The sequence below is a fragment of the Oratosquilla oratoria genome, chromosome 42 (assembly GCF_046742065.1).
Source record: "Oratosquilla oratoria isolate Oo_2021 chromosome 42, ASM4674206v1, whole genome shotgun sequence".
Lineage (NCBI taxonomy): Eukaryota > Metazoa > Arthropoda > Malacostraca > Stomatopoda > Squillidae > Oratosquilla > Oratosquilla oratoria.
Window position 1 is genome coordinate 16,885,508 of NC_134818.1, and position 24,068 is coordinate 16,909,575.

The 24,068-nt window shown below is 37.6% G+C and overlaps 1 protein-coding gene across 12 annotated transcripts in view; it reads left to right on the forward strand.

Annotated features, from left to right (window-relative positions):
* The window catches only part of Pfk (ATP-dependent 6-phosphofructokinase), a 123,946-nt gene extending 100,550 nt beyond the window's left edge, over window positions 1-23,396 (forward strand). For 8 of the 12 annotated variants that reach the window (XM_076179098.1, XM_076179099.1, XM_076179105.1 and 5 more), the window contains 8 exons: window positions 4,116-4,148; window positions 15,294-15,440; window positions 15,737-15,835; window positions 16,648-16,860; window positions 18,757-18,912; window positions 19,230-19,398; window positions 20,654-20,834; window positions 21,016-23,396. In XM_076179098.1, the coding sequence (XP_076035213.1) occupies window positions 4,116-4,148; window positions 15,294-15,440; window positions 15,737-15,835; window positions 16,648-16,860; window positions 18,757-18,912; window positions 19,230-19,398; window positions 20,654-20,834; window positions 21,016-21,184 (1,167 nt within the window). In that variant the 3' untranslated portion in view covers window positions 21,185-23,396. The remainder of the gene's footprint in view (window positions 1-4,115; window positions 4,149-15,293; window positions 15,441-15,736; window positions 15,836-16,647; window positions 16,861-18,756; window positions 18,913-19,229; window positions 19,399-20,653; window positions 20,835-21,015) is intronic. The other 4 variants (XM_076179103.1, XM_076179106.1, XM_076179107.1 and 1 more) reach the window with 1 other exon arrangement.
* The last annotated feature ends 672 nt before the right edge of the window (window positions 23,397-24,068 follow it).

Consider the following 24,068-nt stretch of genomic DNA (forward strand, 5'->3'; position numbering starts at 1 on the left):
CGAAACTTGAGGCATCAGTTATCAGTATTACTATGCTGTAGCCCCATAACAACTGTAATTTGCCCTTGGGCCTTACCATAGATCTTCACAAACAAATAATGGAATGCTGTCTAATAGTGAATATAAGCAGTTTCCATAATACTGGCTAGTAGGAAGAAGAGGGGAGCATTTTACAGTTGTCAGTTTTACAAAGGAAGAGCATGCCAACAGGAGATATTTTGGTCTATAACTAGGTTGGATGTGGAAAAAAAAGTATATATATATATATATATATATATATATAATAAACAGATAAGTAATAATTTATAATGAAATAATGAATAATTATAGGTAAGTAGTAATGAACGAATAAATAAAAAAATAAATGGCAGGCATTACAACATATTGCATAGGTGTTTATCTAAATGAATCTTAAAACTTCAAATTGTACTACATTGCATTGCCTCTGCAGGAAATTTACTTGATTCATTTACTACATGGTTGGCAAAGTTGTTTCTACCCACTTCCAAATTAAATCTACGTCTTGATAGCTTGAGACCATTATTTCTCATTTGATTTGCATTCAGTGTGAAAATTTCATCACTTTTGATGTAGATTCCTTTTAGAATCTTAAAGACCTGTATCAAATTGCCCCCAAGTTTACACTTTTTTAGGGAAAATAGATTCATATGGTTTAGTTGGTTTTTGTACAATTTATTTCTGATATTTGGAATCAGTTTTGTGGCTTGCTATTGTACTTTTTCCAATCTATGAATCTGTCACTGTATTTGAAATTATGAAAAAATAATGGAACTTGAGAGAGAAAAAATGAGATTCTGGGCTGTGTCTAAGAACCAGGTGCCAGACGAGGGCATTGATAGGCTTTGGATATAGGTGGTGAGACCATCTTTTCCAATGTATATATTGCAGACCCTTTACTTGATGGCATCTTTTATTTGCTCTAGTGGTTGTAGTGTGAGTAGGGTTCAGGAAGAGTTAGTACTACATGACCCAGGTGTTTTTCATTGAAGCAGATTAGTGTGATGTCAAGGAACTTGAGGGAATTGAAAGAGAGGATGCATAGACTAGGCTTTTCCACAAACAGTATTTTAACTTGAAACCTCATTGTGCTGAATGGTAGGTATATTTCAGTTATGTTTCACAGAACATAAACCTGTATTTGAATCTAATAACATTTGGCCTTAGGGTTCATTTTGTCAAAACACTAAAGTATCCAGAAAACTAGGATGAGGTGGATGGATGGGGTGAAGGGGGCTATGGGGAAGAGGGGAATGTCTGTTGAGGAAGGAAGGGAGAGGACAGAAGACAGAGGTGAGTGGAGAATGGTTGTATATGGATGATGTTGTGATTGCATGAGGAGGAATGGGTGGGGAGTGGGGGTGAGGTAGTATGTGTGAGCAAATTTTGATGCAGCCCGAAGGGATTTCTCCCCGTCCTCTCCTTATATGCAAGGGGGGACGGAGAGGGGGGGTCGCCGATTAAATGAAGCGGCCTTGCTGTGGATGTGCTGTGTCTTGCGACACTGCTTCTGACCCAGGGCGGTGGGCAAGGTGCAGGGATGACCCGTCATCCAGGAGGTGCTCAGATGAGAGGGAGGGTGGGAGGGGTGTGGAGTGTATTTAGGGATGAAATGGGTGGGAGTGTTTTTATGCCTTTCCCTTTTTGGCTACCTCCCTTGAAAGGGGGAAAAAGCCTTGGTATATGTATGTATGTATCCAGAAAACTAGCAAGAACCAGTGGCCAGACCCGTAGATCTCATAATCAAGATCCAGGTTAGTACAGCAATTGAGAGCTTGCCTATAAGTCTGTATATCTACCCTTTTAGTGGGAACAAGGAAAATAAGGCTTTGTCTCTTTGAGAGGAGGGCATTTCTTCCTCTTGGACAACAGTGGCACTTTATAGAGGGACTACCATTTGGTTGAGGGGCTAGAGTTAAGGTGTTTGTTTTTTATACAGAAATATTCATAAATATGGCCTTTTGTGGCCCATCATACTGGATTCTAGGAGCCCATAGGTAACAGGGTATGCAAGACTAGGTTTAAGCCATTTGAACCGGTTTCTACCAGTTAGGCCCCATGCTTAAGGGCCACTGCTATGGTAGTCTATTCTACTCAGGGATTTCAGGCTTTTGGGTCCAGTACGATTTTATTCAGTGAAGGGCAAATTCTGTGCTGAAGGGGTTATGTACCAAAATCAACCCTCCTCTTTGATGAGGTTCTTTGTAGATAATTTTGGCTTTGCCATACAATTTTATTCAGCTAAAGGCATTGGTTTAGGCTTAAGTGGTTAACACCATGCACAGTTCTTAAGCAGCTTTTAATTTGTTCCTGCTATTTATTTCTAGTGGTCACAGTTTGCTTCCATACAACAGCGTGGTTTCTACCATTCACCCACGCCACTTTTTGTTTCATATGGCATTTCTACATATACATTTTTCTTTACCAGCCACAGAATTCCTTTAGTACACCCTTTGCCTTTCTTTCATCCCTGGGTTTTATTGAGATATACATTCAACTTGAGGGTTTTCTGGGGTTCTTAGTTTGCAGACCTATTCTTCCTAAATTTCTATGACACGTATTAATATCATATTCATCGAACTCTTTAATTTTTTCATCTTCCTTAGGTTCAGAATGGGTGGGTTTGAGGGTGGGCTAATTTATATTACTATAGATACTTGTTATATGTACTTTAGAGATGGAGCTATGAATAAACTGAAATTAAGACCAAAACAAAACAAAAGAATGTGTTTGGGAAAGATAATATATGGGGACTTGTGTTAATGTTTGTGACAATATTATGCTGATCCAAGAAAATGAAGGGGAGTTGTAAATGGTGGTAATTTCTCAAAAGTATGTGAGAAGAGGAAATGAAAAGTGAATATTAACAAGATCAAGGTAATGAGGATGATGAAAATTGAACTAAATAACAAGCTAGATAAGGTAGAAGTTTTCAGAAACTTGGGGATAGATTTGCAGAAACCACAAGGAAATCAAAGAACAGAATAATGAAGATGTCTTAATAGATGAAATGTTCAGTATTCCGATCTTTGATTTCCTTGTGGTTTCTGCAAATCTTCTTACTCACATGTATATTGTGATTATTGTTGCATTGGGGATAGATATATTCTTAGAGAAGGAAAAGAAGTGTAGACTGATCGAAAAATGAAGGGTGGCAAGAGCATTCAAGGATTCTTGATATAGTAGAGAACATGGTAAAAGTAGTATCATTGTACAGGAGCCAATTATGGATACAGGATAGGTTGATAGGATTTCATAGCATTGGAAATGGATGAATTTAGAAATGTGCATGACAAAAGCAAGAATGATACAAAGTGATAACATAACTTGCTGTGCCACCTGCATAGAGCTGATGGCCAGGGGTGGTTGCTGCCGTTTGGCCCCCAACTCTTGGGGTTGGGGGGTGGTCCCACGACGCAGACGCTGCAGCTCCAGGACCTGATAACATAACTTAAGATGGATGGTGGTTGGAAAAATGAAAAGAGTATCATTAAGATTATTTGAATATGTAGAGAGAATGAAAGAATATTGTTGAGAAACACAAGTCATAGTTAAAAGGAAAAAAGGAAGAAAAAGGAAACAAAGTAGTTTTATAGCGTATGGAGAGGAAATGGTTGAATGTGGAGATAAGTAGGGGGAAAGGAGGAATTAATATTTTGGGAAAGAAGAAAGGAAGGAGAAAAGGAATAGAATGAAGTTAGCATATTAAAAATTAAGTGAGAAGTTTGTGCAGAAGAGGGCAGTGAAAAGATATTTAGGTAAGTTTTGTAGTTCAATGTCATACCCATATGATTTTTTGTTAGATTAGTGGTAAGGTCATTAATTTCATCCTTGTATCTCGTTTAGTGGTTAATGGTGACCTACACTTTTAATTGAGAAACCGAAGCTAAAAAAAAAAAAAAAAAAAAAAAGATTTACAAAAGGGATTTATGTTGCTAATTTCTTATCTTTATTATATGCTTTGCCTTTAATGTAGATTTCTTTATTTTATTATAATTTATATATTTTGTATGGAATGATTATGAGCACATCAGTCATAAAATACAGCTTGCGAATATGTTTTTATTTTTTCTTTCATCACATGTTGAAACCCACAGCAAAACACAATATGGGACAGGGATGCACTTCTGGTAAGTTCAGAGATAGTCAGATTAGAGCCTTTCATAGCTAAAAGCTTTTCATCAGCTAAGTCTGCTTATATCAAAGTTGTTGTTTGTAAAGAAGCTTGTTCATAGAAGGGCCTTGATGTTGTGCATAATGATTAATTGCAGTACTTGCATATGAATGAATCAGTCTTATTTTCTTGAATTGATCTTTTTTCCCCATTTGTAATTTTGTTATTTTTCAGTGTCTTGTGTCCTTTCTTCTCTACAATATTGCTATTCATTTTTACTCCTTATTCATCAAGTTGTTCCTTAAAAGCAACAATTTCTAGCTTTTGCAGTAACCTTTATTACTTGTTTTATAAAATCTTTATGTGAATTAAGAAAGGACTTTTGATCAAATATTTTTCATTCAAGTTTGATATGTAGCAGAAACATCACGCATGGAAATTTCTTTTAGGAAATTTATAGTATGTGGATGATGATAGTTCATAGAATAGCTCAGAAATTTGTACTGTAAATTTGTATAATATACTTGAAACATTTCATCCCAAAGGTAGTCTCCATAGCAGAGAAACTGTAAGAATAGTTAATTGTGATTGAAAACTGTCTCAGAACTTTGTTGATTATTCTTTCATATGGCTGCTACATTCATTTTAAGTACTGTTCTTGTAAACTAAGACACGTATGTAAATTTGTAATCGCACATTCATGAAACTGCACAGATGTTTATTCATGCATGCAAGCAGGTGCATAAGCATGTGCAGGTAGACATAAATGTGTGTAATGTGCTGTTCTCAGAAGAATTAAAATATAAACTGTTGGAAGGAATTCGTATCATTCCTCGTCTTACCAGTCTGTGATTAATTTTTCTCCTTTCAGAATTTTGAAAAGTGTGGTGCCTAAGTTGTGGGTGGGTATAATGTATATAGGGGGCTCACGTATTAATTTGATCTTCACACTCCGTGATTGTCAACTTAGTGATGTATAGTCACTTTTCTTCCTTATTTCTTCAATTGTAGGCAGGCCCAGTTCCCTTATGGTTCATAGAATGTGTGCATTTTTGGTGGAGGTGGACTTCACCTATTAATAGTATTCAGAACAGTAGTACAGTAAACTTCCTATTATTCAATGTTTTATTATATGTCATGTCATTACTCAGCATCTGCAGTGTGGCTAAAAAAAAATTGTCTTTATATTGAATGATTCTGCAAAAATCTACATTGCAAAATGGCCTGTATTTGTTGTTCTGGTAAATAGTAAGAGTTGTGAGTATTGTCATATGATGTCACTCAGTCTCAACACAACCATTGGCTGGCCAGAAGCTCTTGTTTGTTGCAGTGATGGCCTGCACCTCTTGGCCACTTGGCATCAGTTGCTCTCCTCTCGGTCTACACACCAGATTTGGTGCTGCATAACAAATGAAAATTATTGCCTTTATGGTTGTGCCGCAACTGCTGCATTCTTTGGCATTTTTCATTATTCTTCAATGCTTTGGGTATTATGTGATGAATACTAGAGAGTTTACTGGACTTTAATAATAGACCCCATTGATCACTAGCCTTTTGGGGCAAGGGTAGTAACAAAAACTCTGATTGCTCATAGTCATTGTAGTGTCTGTATGTGTTGAGGATGCACATGCATTTTCTGCTAGCATAATTATTGAATCCACCAGTTGTCTTGACTTGTGCTTCTATACTTCCTTCTTAGTATTTCTATACTAATGATAAGTAAAAATTAAATTGTTGTTAACAGTATTGAGGAAGAAATAGCTTAAAAAATAAGTACTCTTGGTTGTATAGTTATAGTTAACTCTTACCTGTAGAAGTAGTTATAGCTTTAGTAAACATTACCAAATATTATGCAAATTGTAAGCAATGACATTGGTATTTAGTCCTATCCACAGTTAAAAAATCAATTAAATTGAATTTAACAACTCCTTAGAAAAGTGATAATGGAAAGTGCTTGAAGTTAGGGAGGTTGGGGACATGGTTATATTAGGTAGATGATGATGAGAACTAGCATACGAGAAAGAGACTAGTCATGTCAGTTGAATTAAATTGCCATACAACAATTAGAAAGAAGCTACAAGTGAAATACAGTGAAAGAGTAAATTGGAAGAGTTGAGTCCATTTGCTGGACAGGTGGTTTCACTTAACTGAATCATGATGCATATCAGCAGTTCAAATACACTCTACTGGTAAGCTTAAGTTGTGAAATACAGCAAGAGGGTGAAATTGGGAACATTCAATAAACCACTGGATAGAGATGGAGGAGGTCATTAGGAACATGGGGGACTAATTTCTATGGGCATGCATCGCTGATTCCTTCCCACTGAATAGAACTAATAAACTGTCAAGAGTTCATTATCAAATTGGAAACCAATTCCCTTACTATTGTAAACACCCCTCCCTAAGCTGAATAAAATTGTCAACCAGTAGCCAGAATGATAGCATTGTAACTAGTGAAGGGTTTTAGGTAAAATGCAAGTATATAATGCTCATTTGAAAAACTTTGTTAGAATTGAATGAGGAAGATTAGATCCCACATATATGGGAAAGGCTAAAAAACAAAACCTGTAAGGGCTTTTGGGCAAGTTTTTGAAAATGGACATAATCATTGACAGATGACTTGCAAATTTAACAAGACAAAGTACATGGAGCCAAGATTTTTTAGTGTCCTTATCATAAAGGGTAAAGTGGGTATAGTTGAATCAGTGCTGATGGATGCAGGGGGGGTGATTACTGTGGTGAGCATTAAGAAGTGGAAATGTATATTTACCTAATTGTAGTATTCAGGAAAAGAACTATGTACTTTTCTATCCCATTTTTTCATTGATCAAACTTTGTTTTATATTAAGCATAGTTTTAAGTAAAATTGCTTTCTCTTAGGCTATTCCACAGGGTGATGCATTTGTGTCCTTAGTCTTCCTAGAATTGTTTGTGACCTTATAATGCTCTCATCCCAGACTGAGAGATCTTCACTGTCGGTTTTATTCACTTCTTTCAGTTATCTGAACACTGGTTGTGTCACCTCTTCCTTTTAATGACAAGCTTATACATAATCTTTCTTTGTATGGTTTGTTTGGTAGGCTGGGGATCAATTTGGTTACTATTCTTTGCATTCTTTCAGTCTTAGTATGTATATACCAATGGCCTTTTCTCTGTTGTAAGGAAGGTAGCAAAGTCAAAGCATACCTGGACTCTTTGTGATCCTTTATTTTGTGTAACACACCTCAGCTCCATATTCTAATTTGGAGCAGATTGGGTTATCAGTGTTTTCATCATTCCTTTGTCCATGTAGTGAAAATCCACTTTAATGTTCATGAACAAGCTGATGTGGTCAGGTGACAATGTCAATGATTAACACTTCTAGATCCTCTTTCATTCTTGTAATTAACTTCCATTGAATGAATTATTGGTTGTCTTTTTGTACTTTCATCCAGTGGAGTTTTCCAAAGAGTAATACTATCACCTGTACTATTAAACCTCTTCATCAAATTCAGAGCATAACATTGAAGTATTCACCCATATAGATCACATAATGATAACATAGCACAGCAACTACAAAACAGCTACAAAGAACATGCAAACCTACATAGAGACAAACTAGAACAGTGGCTAACCAAAATAGAATGGCTGCTTCCTCACAGAAATCATCGGTGACAATGCTCACCCCAGGCAACCCTGAATCAAAGAAAGTCCAACAGTAAAACTGAGTGGCCTACTCCTTCCATTGGACAACAACCCTAAAACTCTTAGCCTCACTTTTGATATATGCATGTCCTTCAACCCATACATCAAGAACCTAGCAGTAGAAATCAACAAGAATACAAAGAACAGTAGCAAGCATAGGTTATGATCAGCAAGAAGACTCCAGTCAGTCTACAAACATCTCGTAGAAATCATACTTGACTATGCTTCCTTAACATGGTTCCCTACAATCAAGAAAACATACACCCTGTAAACTGTACAAAACAAAGCATTAAGAATATTAACAATAGAACATCTGTGCACAAACCAAAATCTTCCCCATAGAATAGCAGATGAAAATGGTAGGCACATAGTTCTATGCAAGATTATTCAATCATCCCACTCATCCACCCATACACCCCCAAATGAGTGGGGGGAAAAGATACTTGTAAGTATATGTCATTGCTCCCTCCAGATCTAAGTACACACTCTCCACTCAGCCTTCTCTTGTTATACATCAACTACTCTTATGTAAAAGCTTAAGAGAGTTGATGCACTTGATATCTCACTTCTAAAGCAGAATTACTTGTCAGCCAAAATGATCATATTTTGAATGTACTAATCTGTCTTTTGCAATCCTTGTACAGTTCAGCTGTTATGTTGGTCAGAGATTCTGGTCTGTAATTCAGATTTCTCCCTACTTCCTCCTTTATGAACTGGTGCCACTTTTGTCCTCTTCCAATCCTGAGGTACTATACCTTCATCTAATCAAAACTCAAGTTATTAATTGTGTCTACCAGTTGTTCTCCATAATCCTTAAATATCTACTTTAAGATCCCATTAGGTCTTGGCTTTTTTCATCATATCAAATATTTCTAATAGCATAAGTAGCATATATACTACCTTAACTTCCTCTTTTATATCTTTTAATCCAACAGTAATTTTCCTTAGTGAAAACTGATAGGGAATTTTTGTTCATTACTTTAGCCTATCATCTTGGAGATTTCTTTCATGTGCCTACTTTTGCCATTGATGAACTCATTAAGCATCTAAGGTTTCCTTTACTTGTATAATATTATTTTTAGTTTAACTGGAAACCCACATCCCCATGGTGGCTGGCAGTAGTTCTTGAGACTTCACAACGATCTCTCGGGGAAGAAATATTAGACTATTGTCTGTATTATATTAGTATGGGACAGTTTCTTTGGCACAACTTAAAAAAATAGAATGAGGGGAGCAGTTGTCATATGTCAGCACTTGTGCAAAAAAGGTGGAGGAAATACAGTGATCTCTCGTTTTCCGGGGATAATGGGGACCAGAACCCCCCCGCGCGAAAGGTGAAAAACCGCGAAGTAGGATTTGACCCCCCCCCCCCTAGGAATTTTCGTGTATGTGGGTACCAGAATGTTTAGAATATGTAAACAGTATTTATACTTTACTTATTTGAGAAAGATTACAACAGTACACGTATTTACTTAATCGTTAATTATAAAACCTTATACAGTTATTAACATTTATTATACAGTAATTAATGGGGACCAGTAGCATTGATAGAAAAATATTGATAAAAAAAAAAGCTTTTTATGTATCGACTTGATATTTTGATAGTATAATCAAATTATTATTTTCCATATTCCATGAGCATTTGAACAATGTATGTCATCTCTTCATCCATCAGTCATTGATGACGTCACAAATGTTTTCCGATCTTAATACTTTACCTAGACTAACTTGCTTTTGCATGTAAAATCTAAAATACCATACAAACAGTGTGTAATTTAATTTTTCCTAAAATCTTAATAGATCAAGATATACATAGGTCATAAAATGCATGACTTTGTGACGTCGCACCGATAGCGTTTTTTCCGATAAAATTCCCTCTAGCGGTAGTATTTATCATTTTAATTATTTATCAAAACTTACACAAGAAAGGCACAACATTCATGTGTTAGCATGGTAAGTTTTAAGAAAATTTTATTATTTTTTGATGATTTTTTTTTTTATGAATATTTTGGAAAACCCGTGAAGCACTGAAGCCACGAAACGTGAAGCACAAAGTGGCGAGGGAACACTGTATAGTTGAAGATGAAAGAAATCTTGGGCCTAGTCTGGAGACAGTATATCATCCTCTTGGGGCTGTGCCTACAAATGTGGGGGAGTGTGCTGATGAATTTTGAAGATGGGCAGTAGGGAGATGGTTCTCTGATGTCTATCTTGCAGCCCGTCTTTACACGTGTCAATAATACCCCTTTGAAAATTCCTTTTTTCCTCTTTGAATGCTTGCATGTTGATTTCCATCTTTTTTGTATTCTTTATTAAATTTTTCTTTCTTCCAGTATTTGCCTGAAGCCTCGTCAGACTTTTTTCTGATGTTATTCATATATTTTCATTTATTGAACCAGTCCTTTATCTTTACTTGTTGATAAAGGCTTCATACTCATATACTGTTTCCTCTGGCATGCTTAAATGAATTCTTGGACCTTGCAAATAGAAAAATCGTATATTGGATGATTGTAAAACTGGGTTTATTTGAATTACAAGACTGGGTGATCCAAAACTAAACTAGTAGGAGGAGGAGGAGGAAGGGATAGTTGCTAGTCATCAGCCTTCATTATATGAAAATGAAACAAGTAAAAATTCATATGGAACTTGGTCAAATGTGGATACTGAATGCAATTCTCCGAGTTTATACTTCAAAATGAAAGTGAGGGTGTTGACAAGTTTTGAAGATGGGCAACAGGGTTATGATTCTGACATTTATGTTCAGAACCCACCAAGACCTCCATCTTGAAGTAGGAACCACTTCAGTGTACTCTTTATTAGTCCCTTAAAGCAGTATCAGTACAAATTGATGTGGCTCTAGACACTACATGTTGCAGGTGCCAATACCAGATTGAAGACTCAGAATGTATCAGTCTCCTTTGTTCCACATTTACACAACCGACAGCAGTGAAACATATTTTCACAATTTTTCTTTAGGATGGTCAGGCATTTATTGGTACCTTGGGGTTGGTTTCCTGCAAGAATAAGGTGGGGTAGCAGATTTTTTTTTATTTTTCCTAACACAAAAGCACCACTTGCTTTTGAAGATCTTGCTCCTTGTGCCATCCATTGTTGTCACTATACCCAGATACCCAAAAATGCACTTATCTGTCCAGTCCTTCTCACACCTTTTTCCTCTCACATCTTCTCATTTCTAATTGTACACCTGTCAGCAAATATTCTTCCATACCTCCCCAAAAGTTAAGTTTTCAACCCATGTCAGTCATTCAATCTTTTGCCCTAGATCTTTCTTGCCTGTGGCCCACAGGAAACTAGCCACAGTCATCAGTTCAGTCCATGGGTGACTTGACTGAATTGTACATTTTGTTGCTATTGGGAGTGATTGTATGACTGTGTGATATTAGGTGACTTTTATCCTCTACATGGTGGTTGCATCAAGGGCAATTGGTCCAATGTCAGGCTGATTCTTTGTTGATACTTTTCTAATGTGTAATGGTACCCCAAATGAAGATGTACCAGTGTAATTCTTGACTCTTTAATTTCCTTGCTGGATTGATTTCTAGGGGAATGTGGCAAAGTATAGAGTTTGGTGGTCTATCAAAGAGTGCTTGTTTTGTGTTGAGAGTGTGTATATATTTACATAATTGTAATATATGAGTACAGGAAAGGAGCCATTAACGGTGGCATGTTCAGTACTTCTAATCTTTCCTCTTTTTTTCTGCTAGGCTGGGGGATCAATTAGATTGCTGATCTTTGTATTTGTTTTGCATGAATGTATTGTGAGATACTGGGGGTGGGTTATTGTAAATGTTTGAATAGAATACTGCTGGGGTTGTTTTCATGTTAGCTATGATGGACAGTTTGGGATGTGAGGGGTGGATGGGTTCAGGGTCTTGTGTAGAACTGTGCCTATTGCTATCATACTACTTGGGGAATGATTTTGATTTCTAAGAGTAGATGTTCTATTGGTGTAGCTAAAACAGCAAGAACCAGTAAAATGGTGTGCTATATATGTTCAAACAAGCATTTAGTGTAATTATATTTCACTCCTTTATTGCACATACAAGTGAAAAGCCTTCTGTGCCTGTTTTTGGTACACTATGATGTGAAGAAGAGTTGAGTGTTTTTTCAATGTAATGGGCATATGAATGATGTAAATGGTTTATGTAATCAGTAACTTAGAATTACTTGTTCCAAAAGTGTCATGGAATGGTTGTCGAGTTTTACAATACAAGATTATCAAAACTATAAATTTTATCTTGGTACTATATGTGATAGTGTGTACTTTTGTAAGTTGATGTTACTTGTATATCATTCAGACTATTTTGTAAATATTTTTCTTGCATGAATAGATACTATATGTGTTATGGTTGAGAATGTCCCACTTTTTTATGTTTCTACTATGGAATGATTGTTCTTATCATTCAAAATGTACTGGGCTACAGCTGCATTTCTTTGTTGCAATTGCTGCTTTATTTAGTGTTTAAGTTATTTTATATTTCATATATTATTGCTTCTTTTGTAGAATGTCTGTGATGTGTTTGTAATGGTAAATTGTTGAATCACCTATGACAGATAACTGATTTTAGTAGATTACAATATTGATTTAGTTTTGTATTTAAATTTTCAGCAAGTACTTGTTTAATTTTTGTTTACTGTGTATGAAAAGTAACAACACAGTAATGTTTGCTGTTCATAGTGAAAGTAGAGATTAGTTGAACCACTTCAGTATAGATTCAGCATTCTTTCATATTTTTAGCAAGTCTGTACTCATGATTTTTGTACTTTTATTTTTATATATATAGACCTGTGTGTATGTATGTGTATATATACCGGCATACCTTATGTGATTGATCACCATACAGTTGATTGTTATACAGTTGACATTATACAATTTACTGTTATACAATTGATTGTTATACAATTGATTGTTATACAATTGATTGTTATACAATTGATTGTTATACAATTGACTATATACAATGGATTGTTACATAATCTGCCATGCCAGTCAGCATCCATCAGGTTCACCTGTAGACCTATGTAACACACAAACTTAATTTCTATATACATGTGGCAATGCACATTTTCTCATTGCTCCATCAGTTTTTAACTAAATTAAATTTGTCTATGATATAGCTAAGAAAATATTTAAGATTATAAAAAAATTATATACACCAAAAGGCCTCTTCCCCATCATAAAGGGAAGGACCAAGTTGGAGCATACAACCACCTTAGATTTATACACATCCATCCAAAACATACCATAATATATCTCAGAGTATTTTCATAATACATATTATTTGGTCTGTTAAGGACATCGGTACTCAAAAAATTAAATTTTTTGACAAATTTTCAAAAACTCGTGGAAAAATAATTTGAAGTATGTGAAACATAGTGGTGAAGTAAGAGTGTCGTACAGCTCCATCTACTATTTTCACTTAATTTTTTAACCACTTTGGTATGATGACGCCTACATAGGTGTCATGAGGTGCGAGTGGGTACATGAGGATGCCAGCATTGGGGATAGGATTAGGAGTCCTGCTACCTGTAGCCCCAAAAGGGGACATTCCTAAAAAAAAAAAGTAAAGTGAAGGTTTTCCAAAAAAATAGGCACAGATAATTTTTATGGTGTCTAACATTCACAAAAAAAAAAAAAAAAAAAAAAAAAAAAAAAATCACTAGCTTACAAATTTTGATATACATGTACCGACATCCTTAACCCCTTCCATACGGTGCTGCACACGTAGGCGTCATGGGGAGCGAGTGTATTCGCGAGGCTGCCATATCGGCGTCTTGATTATATTTATTGTAGTCGCCCCTCCATAATGACATTCTTTCTAATTCTTTTGTAATCGCATTTTCTATGGTTATCAAAATTCACGGGTGAAGAGAGAACGATCGATATAAGCGGTGACTATATTTTATGATGCGAGTATTATTACGACACGTCGTACGGCTGGCATTGGCTGCTGCCACCGAGATCTAAGTCCATGACGCCTACGTGTGCGGCACCGTATGGAAGGGGTTAAAGGCTCCCGATAGACATGTTGATCATTATACAATTCCTTGCTGGGTTTACAATTTTTGAAGACTGGAAGTTGATTATGTAGAGGTATGCCTGTGAGCACTACACTGTGGTATATGTGCATTTACCTAGTTGTAGTGTGCAGGGTTGGATATATACTCAAGGGGTTCTTTCTTTATGTCACCATTTTGCAAACTTTGCACTAATTCATTGTTGTTGTTGCCCTGGATTTTAGTTTCATTGAGCATGTTCCACAAATCTATGCACCCAAGTGGAAAGCTATACTTTCTTGCATCTTTTAAGTAGTCATTCTTTTTTCAGCTTTTTACAATGACTTGTTTATTTATTTTTAATCTTTCATCCCATTCCAGCAGGTAATTTTTGTCCATTTTTCGATACCCATATAGGAAATGGAGTGAGAAGATCTGTTGGTATAGGACGAAAGATAAACAAGAATTCATGGTAAAAAGTTGAAAAGGAAAGGTTGCTTAAGGCATGTTAGAAAGTATAGCTTTCTACATAGGGATGTGAATTTGTGAAACAACTTGGATGAAAAGATGAAAATATAATCTAGGCCAACCTCATAAATGGATTTATAGTAGTTTGATAAATGGAGGCAAAGAGACAAGACCTCATGAGCAATATCCATGTATACTACAAGTAGATACAACTAGGTAAACACACATACATGGCTCTCAATGGCACAGTGGTAGTGTTCACAACTGCTAACTTGGTGGTCTTAGTTCAAATCCTGCCCAGGGCTGAAATAATTTCAATATCATTGTGCTGCAAGCTGTTACTCCATCTCTTATGGGCAGGGAGTTGGGTGTGTGTGTGTATGTCAGGTCATCACAGCATTACCCATAGATCGGTCATACATGAGCTCTCATCTGGGAGGGTAGTAGCTGTTGATCACGAGTCCAACAAGTGATCCAAGACCATGACCATGATGACCATGATGAATTACACACACACACACACAGGTAAATACACACACTACAATTAGTTAAATACAATTAGGCAAATACATTCACTCGTACATTCACTTGCTCACTTGTACAATAATTTGCTTACTTGTACACTTGCTCATTTCTGTATCCTCCCCACACACACATGCACTCACTCGCATGCATACTCACCTACAAATGCATGCGCACACACAAATGCATGCGCACATGCATACACATAAACACATACACATGTGCACACACATACTCATACACACACACGGGAATAATAATAGCTTGTTGATACTAAGTAATAAATTCATTTTATTATGTTGTAGATTGTTTATTATTTCACTGATAAAGAAATAAATTAAAGCACCAGATTGGATTGTTAGATGAATTTGGCCTTGTTGAATGGATTCATTTTAAGTGCAAAAGTTCTCAGGAGTTTGAATTCAGTTCATCATTACTTTGATGTTAATTGAGTTGTGCAACTTTGCAGGGTGGATTCAATCTTGCTGTGATGCACATTGGTGCCCCAGCATGTGGCATGAATGCAGCCATCCGTTCCTTCGTCAGAAATTGTATCTATCGTGGTGATGTGGTCTACGGTGTTCATGATGGCATTGATGGACTTGTTGAAGGCAATGTAAGTATATTTTGGTAAAGTGAATTATTATGAAACTCGAACATTTACCAGTATGTGGATTCACTCTTAATGTAAGAAAATTGAGCATTGTACTTGTACTAATAGTCATGAGTGTTAATGCAGAAATATTAAGTGGCTGAAATCCATTGAGTCAGATAAGAAGAAAAGGTGTATAAATGAAAGTTTTAGAAGTACATTTTTTAACCAAAGTAAGTTGTTACTTTTTCTCCTATATATGTAGTGTATATATGAATATGAACTGTATAAAATGTATGAATATGTGTCTTCTGTTATAGATCCAGGAAATGACCTGGTCAGAGGTGACAGGTTGGGTCGGACAAGGTGGAGCATTCCTGGGAACAAAGCGAACACTGCCAGAAAAGTACTTGGACCAGGTAAATGAAAGCTGATTTGTTATGTCTTGATGAGAATAGTACAAAGAATGGACGAGAAAGCTCTTGAGTTTTGTTGGTAGGCATAGTCGGTAGGGGTAAAACCATAATGGCAGGTGAGGGTATGAAGGAATGTGAGCACAGCCTGGGGCTATATACCATGCCATGCAAGTTTGTTTATTATAGTCACAAAAGTATAGTCGAATACACGCATCATATTTAGGCTTTTCCAGTAATAGATGCTCAGAAATGGGACAATTATAAAGTTTTATGGAGGATAACTATCTAATATGTATGGCCCTCCATTCTCACTTTCCTGTATAATACAGTTAGATAAATACAGGCAGTGTATTTACCTAGTTGTATTTTGCGGTAAGGGGAGCTATGCTCGTGGTGTCCCGCCATTGTATCTAGACACTGTGAGATACAATGGCGGGACACCACGAGCATAGCCCCCCCGTCCCGCAAAATACAACTAGGTAAATACAACTAGGTAAATACACTGCCTGTATTTATGCAGCCCGAAGGGATTTCTCCCTGTCCTCGCCTTATATGCAAAGGGGGACGGAGAGGGGGGGTCGCCGATTAAATGAAGCGGCCTCGCTGTGGATGTACTGTGTCTTGCGACACTGCTTCTGACCCAGGGCGGTGGGCAGGGTGCAGGGATGACCCGTCATCCAGGAGGTGCTCAGATGAGAGGAAGGGTGGGAGGGGTGTGGAGTGTATTTAGGGATGAAATGGGTGGGAGTGTTTTTATGCCTTTCCCTTTTTGGCTACCTACATAAATAAATAAAATAAAATAATTTTTCTTTCAGGTTGCCGCTCGTATGAGAGAATATGACTTCCACTCCTTGCTTGTTGTGGGTGGTTTTGAAGCCTATCATGCAGTCCTACAGCTGTATGAAGCCCGAGGAAAATACCCTGAATTCTGCATCCCCATGTGTGTCATCCCTGCGACCATCAGCAACAATGTACCTGGAAGCGATTTCTCTCTGGGATGTGATACAGCTCTTAATGAAATCACAGAGGTAAACCTTCATTAGTCATATTCTTGTTATTAGTACAGGATATGCTACTTCACTGGTATTGTTCCCTATGTGCTCTTGTGGAGTGACTAATGCTGCATTTTTTTTTTATATTATGTCATCATAAATTTTTAATAGATGGAAGGGTATGTGATGGGAGAGAGTTGAAGGTAAATGTGAGTAAAAGTAAGGTGATAAGATATACAAGGGGAAAGGATGGCAACAAGTTGAAAGCAAGTCTTAAAGGAGAGAGGCTGGAGGAAGTGGATAGCTTTAGGTATTTGGGGTCACATATGGCAGGAAAAGGAGTGCAGGTGGAAGGAAATTGTAGAGTGAGAGAAGCAAGTAAATGCCTTGGGGGATTAAAATGTGTTATGAGAAATAGGTATTTGGGAATAGATGCTAAGAGGAGACTATATGAAGGGGTGATTGTGCTGATGGCACTGTATGGGGCAGACATGGAATTTAAGAGAGACCGAGGAAAAGTTTAAATGTGTTTGAGATGAGATGTCTGAGTTGGGGTTACAAGGTTGGATAGTGTGAGCAATGAGGAGAGTTGGGGTGGAGGAGGAGATGGGAGATAGGGCTGATAAAAGAGTACTGGGATGGTTTTGGACATATGGAAAGAATGAGTGAAGAAAGATTAGTAAAAGAGGTGTAGAAAGCAAAAGTGAATGGAATGAACTTGAGGGGATGACTGAGGATGAAGTGGATGGGTAGGGTGAAAGGGGCATTGAGCAAGAGGGGAATGTCTGTTGATCAAGGAAGGGAGATGGCAGGAGATGGGGGTGAGTGGAGAATGGCTGTGTGTAGATGATACTGTAATGCAAGGAAAGGAATGGGTTGGAGGATGAGGGGGTAGGGAGTGGTTATATATGAAATATTTTGACATAGCATGAAAGGATTTCTCCCCATCTCTCTTTCTGCATGAGGGGATGGAGGTGGGGGGGGGGTGCTGAACAAGTGAAGTGGCCTTGCCGTGGATGTGCTGTGTCTTGGTGCATTGCTTCTGACCCAGGGCAGTACAAGTAGGTGGGGGTACAAGGATGACTTGTCATTTATGAGGAGCTAAGATGAGAGGGAGGAAAGGGTGGTGGATGGGAGTGGAATGGGTAGGAGTAGGTACTTGCCTTTTGACTTGGCTACCTCCCTTGTAAGGGGGAAAAATCCTTAGTATAGACAGGTAAATTTTATTGAGGGTATTTTACTTGGAACTGCTGAAAACTATGTATGTAAAAATTCAAGTTTAAGATAAAACTACATGTTAGTTATATATTAGGTATGGTAGGAAACCTTGAATTCATAGTTCTTGATGCTAATTCCCATAGTGAATTAATGGAATGTTTGATAAGAGAATAGAATGCTTTGAAAAGTGTTTTTTACAGGCTCAGTGGTTCTATTTACGATGAAAGCAGTGGTTACAGATGTAATTAAGAAGTGAAGTGTAAATAAGTAGCCTTTAGTAACTTCTTAATGAATTTTTGGGTCATATTACTATGGAATACAAGGAACTGCTAGTTAGTGGAATTGGTGTGTGTTGCTGCATTACTTCTGACTTTAGCAGTGAGTAGAGATCCATTAGGTGTCATTTGTATTTTAGCTCCTTTTGGATGAAAAGTCATCCCTGTCTCCTGCCCTTTGCTCAGGTCAGAGCCAATGCAGTAGGATACAGCACCTCCACAGCAGGGAGGTGCTGTCTTGTAGAAGATGAGCACTTAAAAAATAAAAGAGTTAAAACTGTGAAGACTAAGAATATGATAGAATTATGGGGGTGAGATTGATATGGAGTACTTTTTGGAGAAGGAGACTGAAACAAGTGATAGTAAAGGTTGCTAAGAGCTCCCATGAGCCTTTGAAGCCAAATGTTTGATAGTAAAAGGAAAACTTTATTTTCCACAGATTTGTGACAGGATTCGCCAATCTGCCCAGGGTACAAAACGACGAGTGTTTGTTGTTGAGACTATGGGTGGTTATTGTGGCTACCTGGCTACACTTGCTGGTTTGGCAGGTGGTGCAGATGCTGCTTATATCTATGAGGAACAATTTGGTATTCAGGCAAGTTTCCCTACAATTCTTGTGCCTTTTCCCCTCCCTCTCTTGCCCAAGTTAACATTGCATCCCTGTTTTCCCAGTCTCCTGTCCCTTTTTTTTTTTCCCCAGTTCTTACAATCTTATTCTTACTTTTTCACTTATCAGGAAATTCCATACTTTTTAATTTCATTATATCAATTTTTTTTTTTTCTTTCTTTTGTAAACTTGGATGGGAATGCTGAACGACTTGAATGTTTCTGTATTTGGCATAATAACCTTAACCTCATGAGTCAGACAGTTGGAGAAAAAAAAAAAAAAAATTGTTTCTGTAACATCCACAGGAGCTCCAGCTTGATGTATACCACATGACTGCTAAGATGGCAGAAGGTGTTCAGCGTGGTTTGGTTCTGCGCAATGAAAATGCCAATGAAAATTACTCCACTGACTTCATCCACCGACTCTATACAGAGGAAGGAAAAGGAATCTTTAGCTGTAGACAGAATGTTTTGGGTAAGGTTTCATCACCATTTCTTTGTCTTGTTTCTTTATAGAACGATGACAGCAGAAAAATGATGACAATTTACTAGGTATAGTTTTGAAAATATTAATACTTGTTGCTTTGAGTTTTACATGCTAGAAATCTGTAGCTCTACAACAGCCAGCCACAGACCTTGGGCCCTCTGTAGATATCAATGGGAAGAAACTTTGGATTGTTGTCTGTGGTTGTATTAGTGTGGGTCTGTTATGTTAATGGCTAGCATCAGGAGGGGAGCAGTTGGCAATTATCAGGTGTATAGAAAAGAAAGAAAAGATAAAAGAAAAAAGTGGGTGGTAAATAGTTGACAAAGAAATTGGACCTAGTTCAGAGACCAAGTGCTGGGAAGGTGAAGCTGTATATCTGTTTTGAAGATGGGCAATAGGGAGAAGATTCTTTCCAATGACCACCAAGACGAACTACCACTGAGTACCCATCATTGGCTCCACTGGAGGTGTAAACCTTTTCTGTAACATCAGGTTTGGTTGTAAAAATACTTTAGACCAGAAAATAGTGTACACATTCCTGCTGTGGATGTGCTGTGTCTTGCGACACTGCTTCTGACCCAGGGCAGTGGACAAGGTGCAGGGATGATCCGTCATTCAGGAGGTGCTAAGATAAGAGGGAGGGTGGAGGGGTGTGGAGTGTATTCAGGGATGGAATGAGTGGGAATGATGTTATGCCTTTTTCTTTTTGGCTACCCCCCTTGCAAGGGGGAAAAAGCCTTGGTATATGTATGTATTCCTGTAATTAGAAGGCTGGGAGGGGTGAATGGATTTTGATATGCAAGGGGTGGGTGTGGTCAGGGACCCGACGAGGGGAGGGGAGGGGGGGGGGCAATGCCCCGGGGTGGCATGTTTTTTTTTTTTTTTTGGGGGGGGGGTTGGCACTTTTTGGCAAAAAGGAGGTAAAGCAAATTCCCCCTAATGTACTTTTAATGCATTATTAATTTATTATGAGTTGTGTGTATGAATGATGTGTATATAAACATTGTTTTATGGATGAATGTTATATGTGAATGGTCCTAGTGACCATCAGATGTGGAAGGTGGTGGTAGTGGTGGTGTGTTCGGCACTTTTCGACTTGCCCCGGGGTGGCACTTACCCATGTCGGGGCCCTGGGTGTGATGTAGGTATTTTCTTTAACTTGACTACCCCCTTAATTAGAAGGCCCTATGCTATGTATGCATGTATTTACCTAATTGTGATCTTGAACATCATATTTTTCTAGGTCATATGCAGCAGGGTGGCTCCCCATCACCATTTGACCGCAACATGGGTACCAAGATGGCTGCTAAGGCGGTTGTTTGGTTGACTGATATGATGCAGAAGTTTAGGAAGTCTGATGGATCAGTATTCTGTGATGATGCTTCCACTGCTGTATTACTGGGCCTGCAGAAGAGATCCTACCAGTATGTAGACAGCAGTTAACAAGTTTTCCTCTGGTTACTGTTACAAATAATTCGGTGTATTCATTTAAGAGGGACCTTATGGTATTTCCAAAAACTTGTAATATTTCTGGGTTGGTTATAGTGATGGGATTCTCTCCGATTGCTTCATAACAGGAGACTTCATTGTTATGGTTCATTTCAGATTCCAGCCTGTTGTGGACCTCAAGCTTTCTACAGACTGGGATCGCCGGATTCCTCGCAGCCAGTGGTGGTTGAAGTTGAGGCCACTGTTGCGTATCCTGGCAAAACATGAAGCTGCCTACCAAGAAGAAGGTATCAACGTTAAAGAAGTCGAAGAAGGGCTGGAGTAAAGACCTGATGTTTGCCTCGCTTATAGGATTCACGTGTGTTTCATTGTGAGCATTTGTGTGAAAGCTGATATGGATGTACATAAGACATGCATTTCTTCTTTTGTAGACACACTTGAATATGTATTGTATTATACAAATACCTGGATGTGATTCTAATATATTGCAAACAGAGAACAGTGGTCTTGATTCAGCTTTTGTTAGACAATTGCATCGCATTAATCATGGAAGTGTTTAGTGTGCTGTAAGATCAGAAAAGCAAGGCAAAGGTTTCAATTAATAGAAGATAAGGTCAATAATTCATGTGTAGAATTTAAGCATTGAAAGACTTGTATACAAATATTTCTGTTCAACACAAAAGCCATATAAATGCTATAGTTATGGCACATACACATTATATATTTATTTATCAAGAGATTGTGCATAGTTGCTAATGTTGATGCTACACAAGAGCTCAAATATCAGTGATAGTAGGATAATGGAAAGACATATTGGTGTTCATAATATCTGGGATATTGTAAATTTAGTTTTGAGCTTCTGTGATCTTCAGCAATATTGTGTTATTGGCTGGGAAATCAATTATCCACAAATAAGATAGTCCAAGGTGTTCATTCACAGCCATGTTTATTTTTTTTAACAAGTGCCCTATCTGTGTTAGAAAATTTGAATTGGTTAATTTTCTACCTTCATTTAACATGTGTGTTTACCTTCAGGAAACATAATTTTCTGCAGATAATAATGCCATAAATTTTAATTGAATCTGTGAAGTATTTCTGGTAACATGATTATGTAAATGCAGTTTTAAAAACAGAATGCACTGAGTCATATATACATTTTTTCTCGTTTGGTTAAATTAAAAGATAGGACTGTCTTGCACATTCTTTGATAATTCCAGCTGTATCATTACCAGAATAGTCCCACTTTATTTATAACCTCAAATTCAGGGTATTTTCCTTCATTGTAGGACCTGTGCACAGCACTAAATCGTATGCATGTCTTACAGGAGAATTAAATCCAGGTTCAAACAGGGGTGAATAGATCGGGTGACAGAACAGAAGTTGTGGGAATGAAATAACCAAGATAGTGAAAGATCAAGATGTTTAGTTTTATTGTAATGGTAAATGGGGAATGAGATCATTGAAAATGTTTTGTTCAGTTTAGGTTGCTAGGTGTATGGTTTCATTGTGGGAAAGTTTTATGATTAGAAGAAAGCATCATTTAGTAAGGAAGGGAACATAACAGTAAAGGGTACTGACACCAAATTAATGGGTTTTGTGTAATGATGGAGAATTATGAATATTTTCCTCATTTAGCTACCCATCAGGAAAGCTGGGGAAGAAATAATTACTTGTACTGAATCTTAAATGCATTTCAATAACAACCAAAAATTTACAAGCAAGATGTCAGATGCTTGTTTTGTGAAATGACTAGGCTGTGTATAATGTAAATATTTGTTTGTGCAGGAAAAGAGCAATGTGGAATGACTGGTATGTATAATTTGGTAATGTATGGTAATATATGGCATTGTATATTTTGTGCTTGTGAGATATGGGAATCTGAAGACATTTAGTCAGTAAACTTTAAGTCTTGGTTGAAAGTGAAAGTACATATTTGATTTTCACTGTAAATCAAACCAATGAACTTGTAGGCCGGCCCTTTTACATTTTATTTATGAATTCATTGATATCATGTCATTAAACATTTTCAGCTTGTTGCATGCAATTCATAACGTGCCTGATACTTCATATTGGAATTAATCTCTTTATTTGTAATTGGTAACATTGCTTATGAAAATTATTGTGCATCTGTCTTGTGGTTGAGATGAGTTGTTAATTCATAAGAGAAGTGTCCACTTCCTTTGTTATGTATACACTTGTTACACTGCGAGGCAAACAAAAGTTTACATAATAGGAATTAAAAAAATAATAATTTTTTTAGGAAAGATGTAATAGTGTAATCACTGAAACCTTTGACAGAGTCAGGGTGTAGCAGCTTAAAACACAACTGGTATCTTGAGCTTATAAAACACTTAGCATCAAATGGGAAGTTACCTAATACATGCAGTGAGGTACATAGAAACTCGAAATGTTACATTATGAATTCAGATTACTGCCATTGACTGGGAGGCCTACTTTCACATGGAAGATGCCATGAATTGGTGCCCCAATTGTTGCCAAATTATTAGAGGATTAAGAAATAAAAGACGAGAACTTGATTGAAAGTTTTATTTACATACAATACCAAGGCTTTTTCCCCCTTACAAGGGGGGTAGCCAAATAGGAAAAGGCATAAAATCATTCCCACCCATTCCATCCCTGAATACACTCCACACCCCTCCACCCTCCCTCTTATCTGAGCACCTCCTGGATGACGGGTCATCCCTGCACCTTGTCCACTGCCCTGGGTCAGAAGCAGTGTCGCAAGACACAGCAGATCCACAGCAAGGCCGCTTCATTAAATCGGCGACCCCCCCTCTCCGTCCCCCCATGCATAAAGGAGAAGACGGGGAGAAATCCCTTCGGGCTGCGTCAAATTTTGCTCACACATACTACCTCACCCCCCATCCCCCGTCCATTCCACCTCATGCATCACAACATCATCCATATACAACCATTCTCCATTCACCCCTGTCTACTGTTCTCTCCCGTCCTTCCTCAACAGACATTCCCCTCTTCCCCAAAGCCCCCTTCACCCCATCCATCCACCTCATCCTAGGACGTCCCCTCATGTTCACTCCCTCCACATCTGCCTTCCATACCTCTTTTACTAGTCTTTCTTCACTCATTCTTTCCATGTGTCCAAACCATCCTAATATTCTTTCATCAACCCTACCTCCCAGCTCCCTTTCCACCCCCCGTTCTCCTCCTCACCTCCTCATTTCTCACTC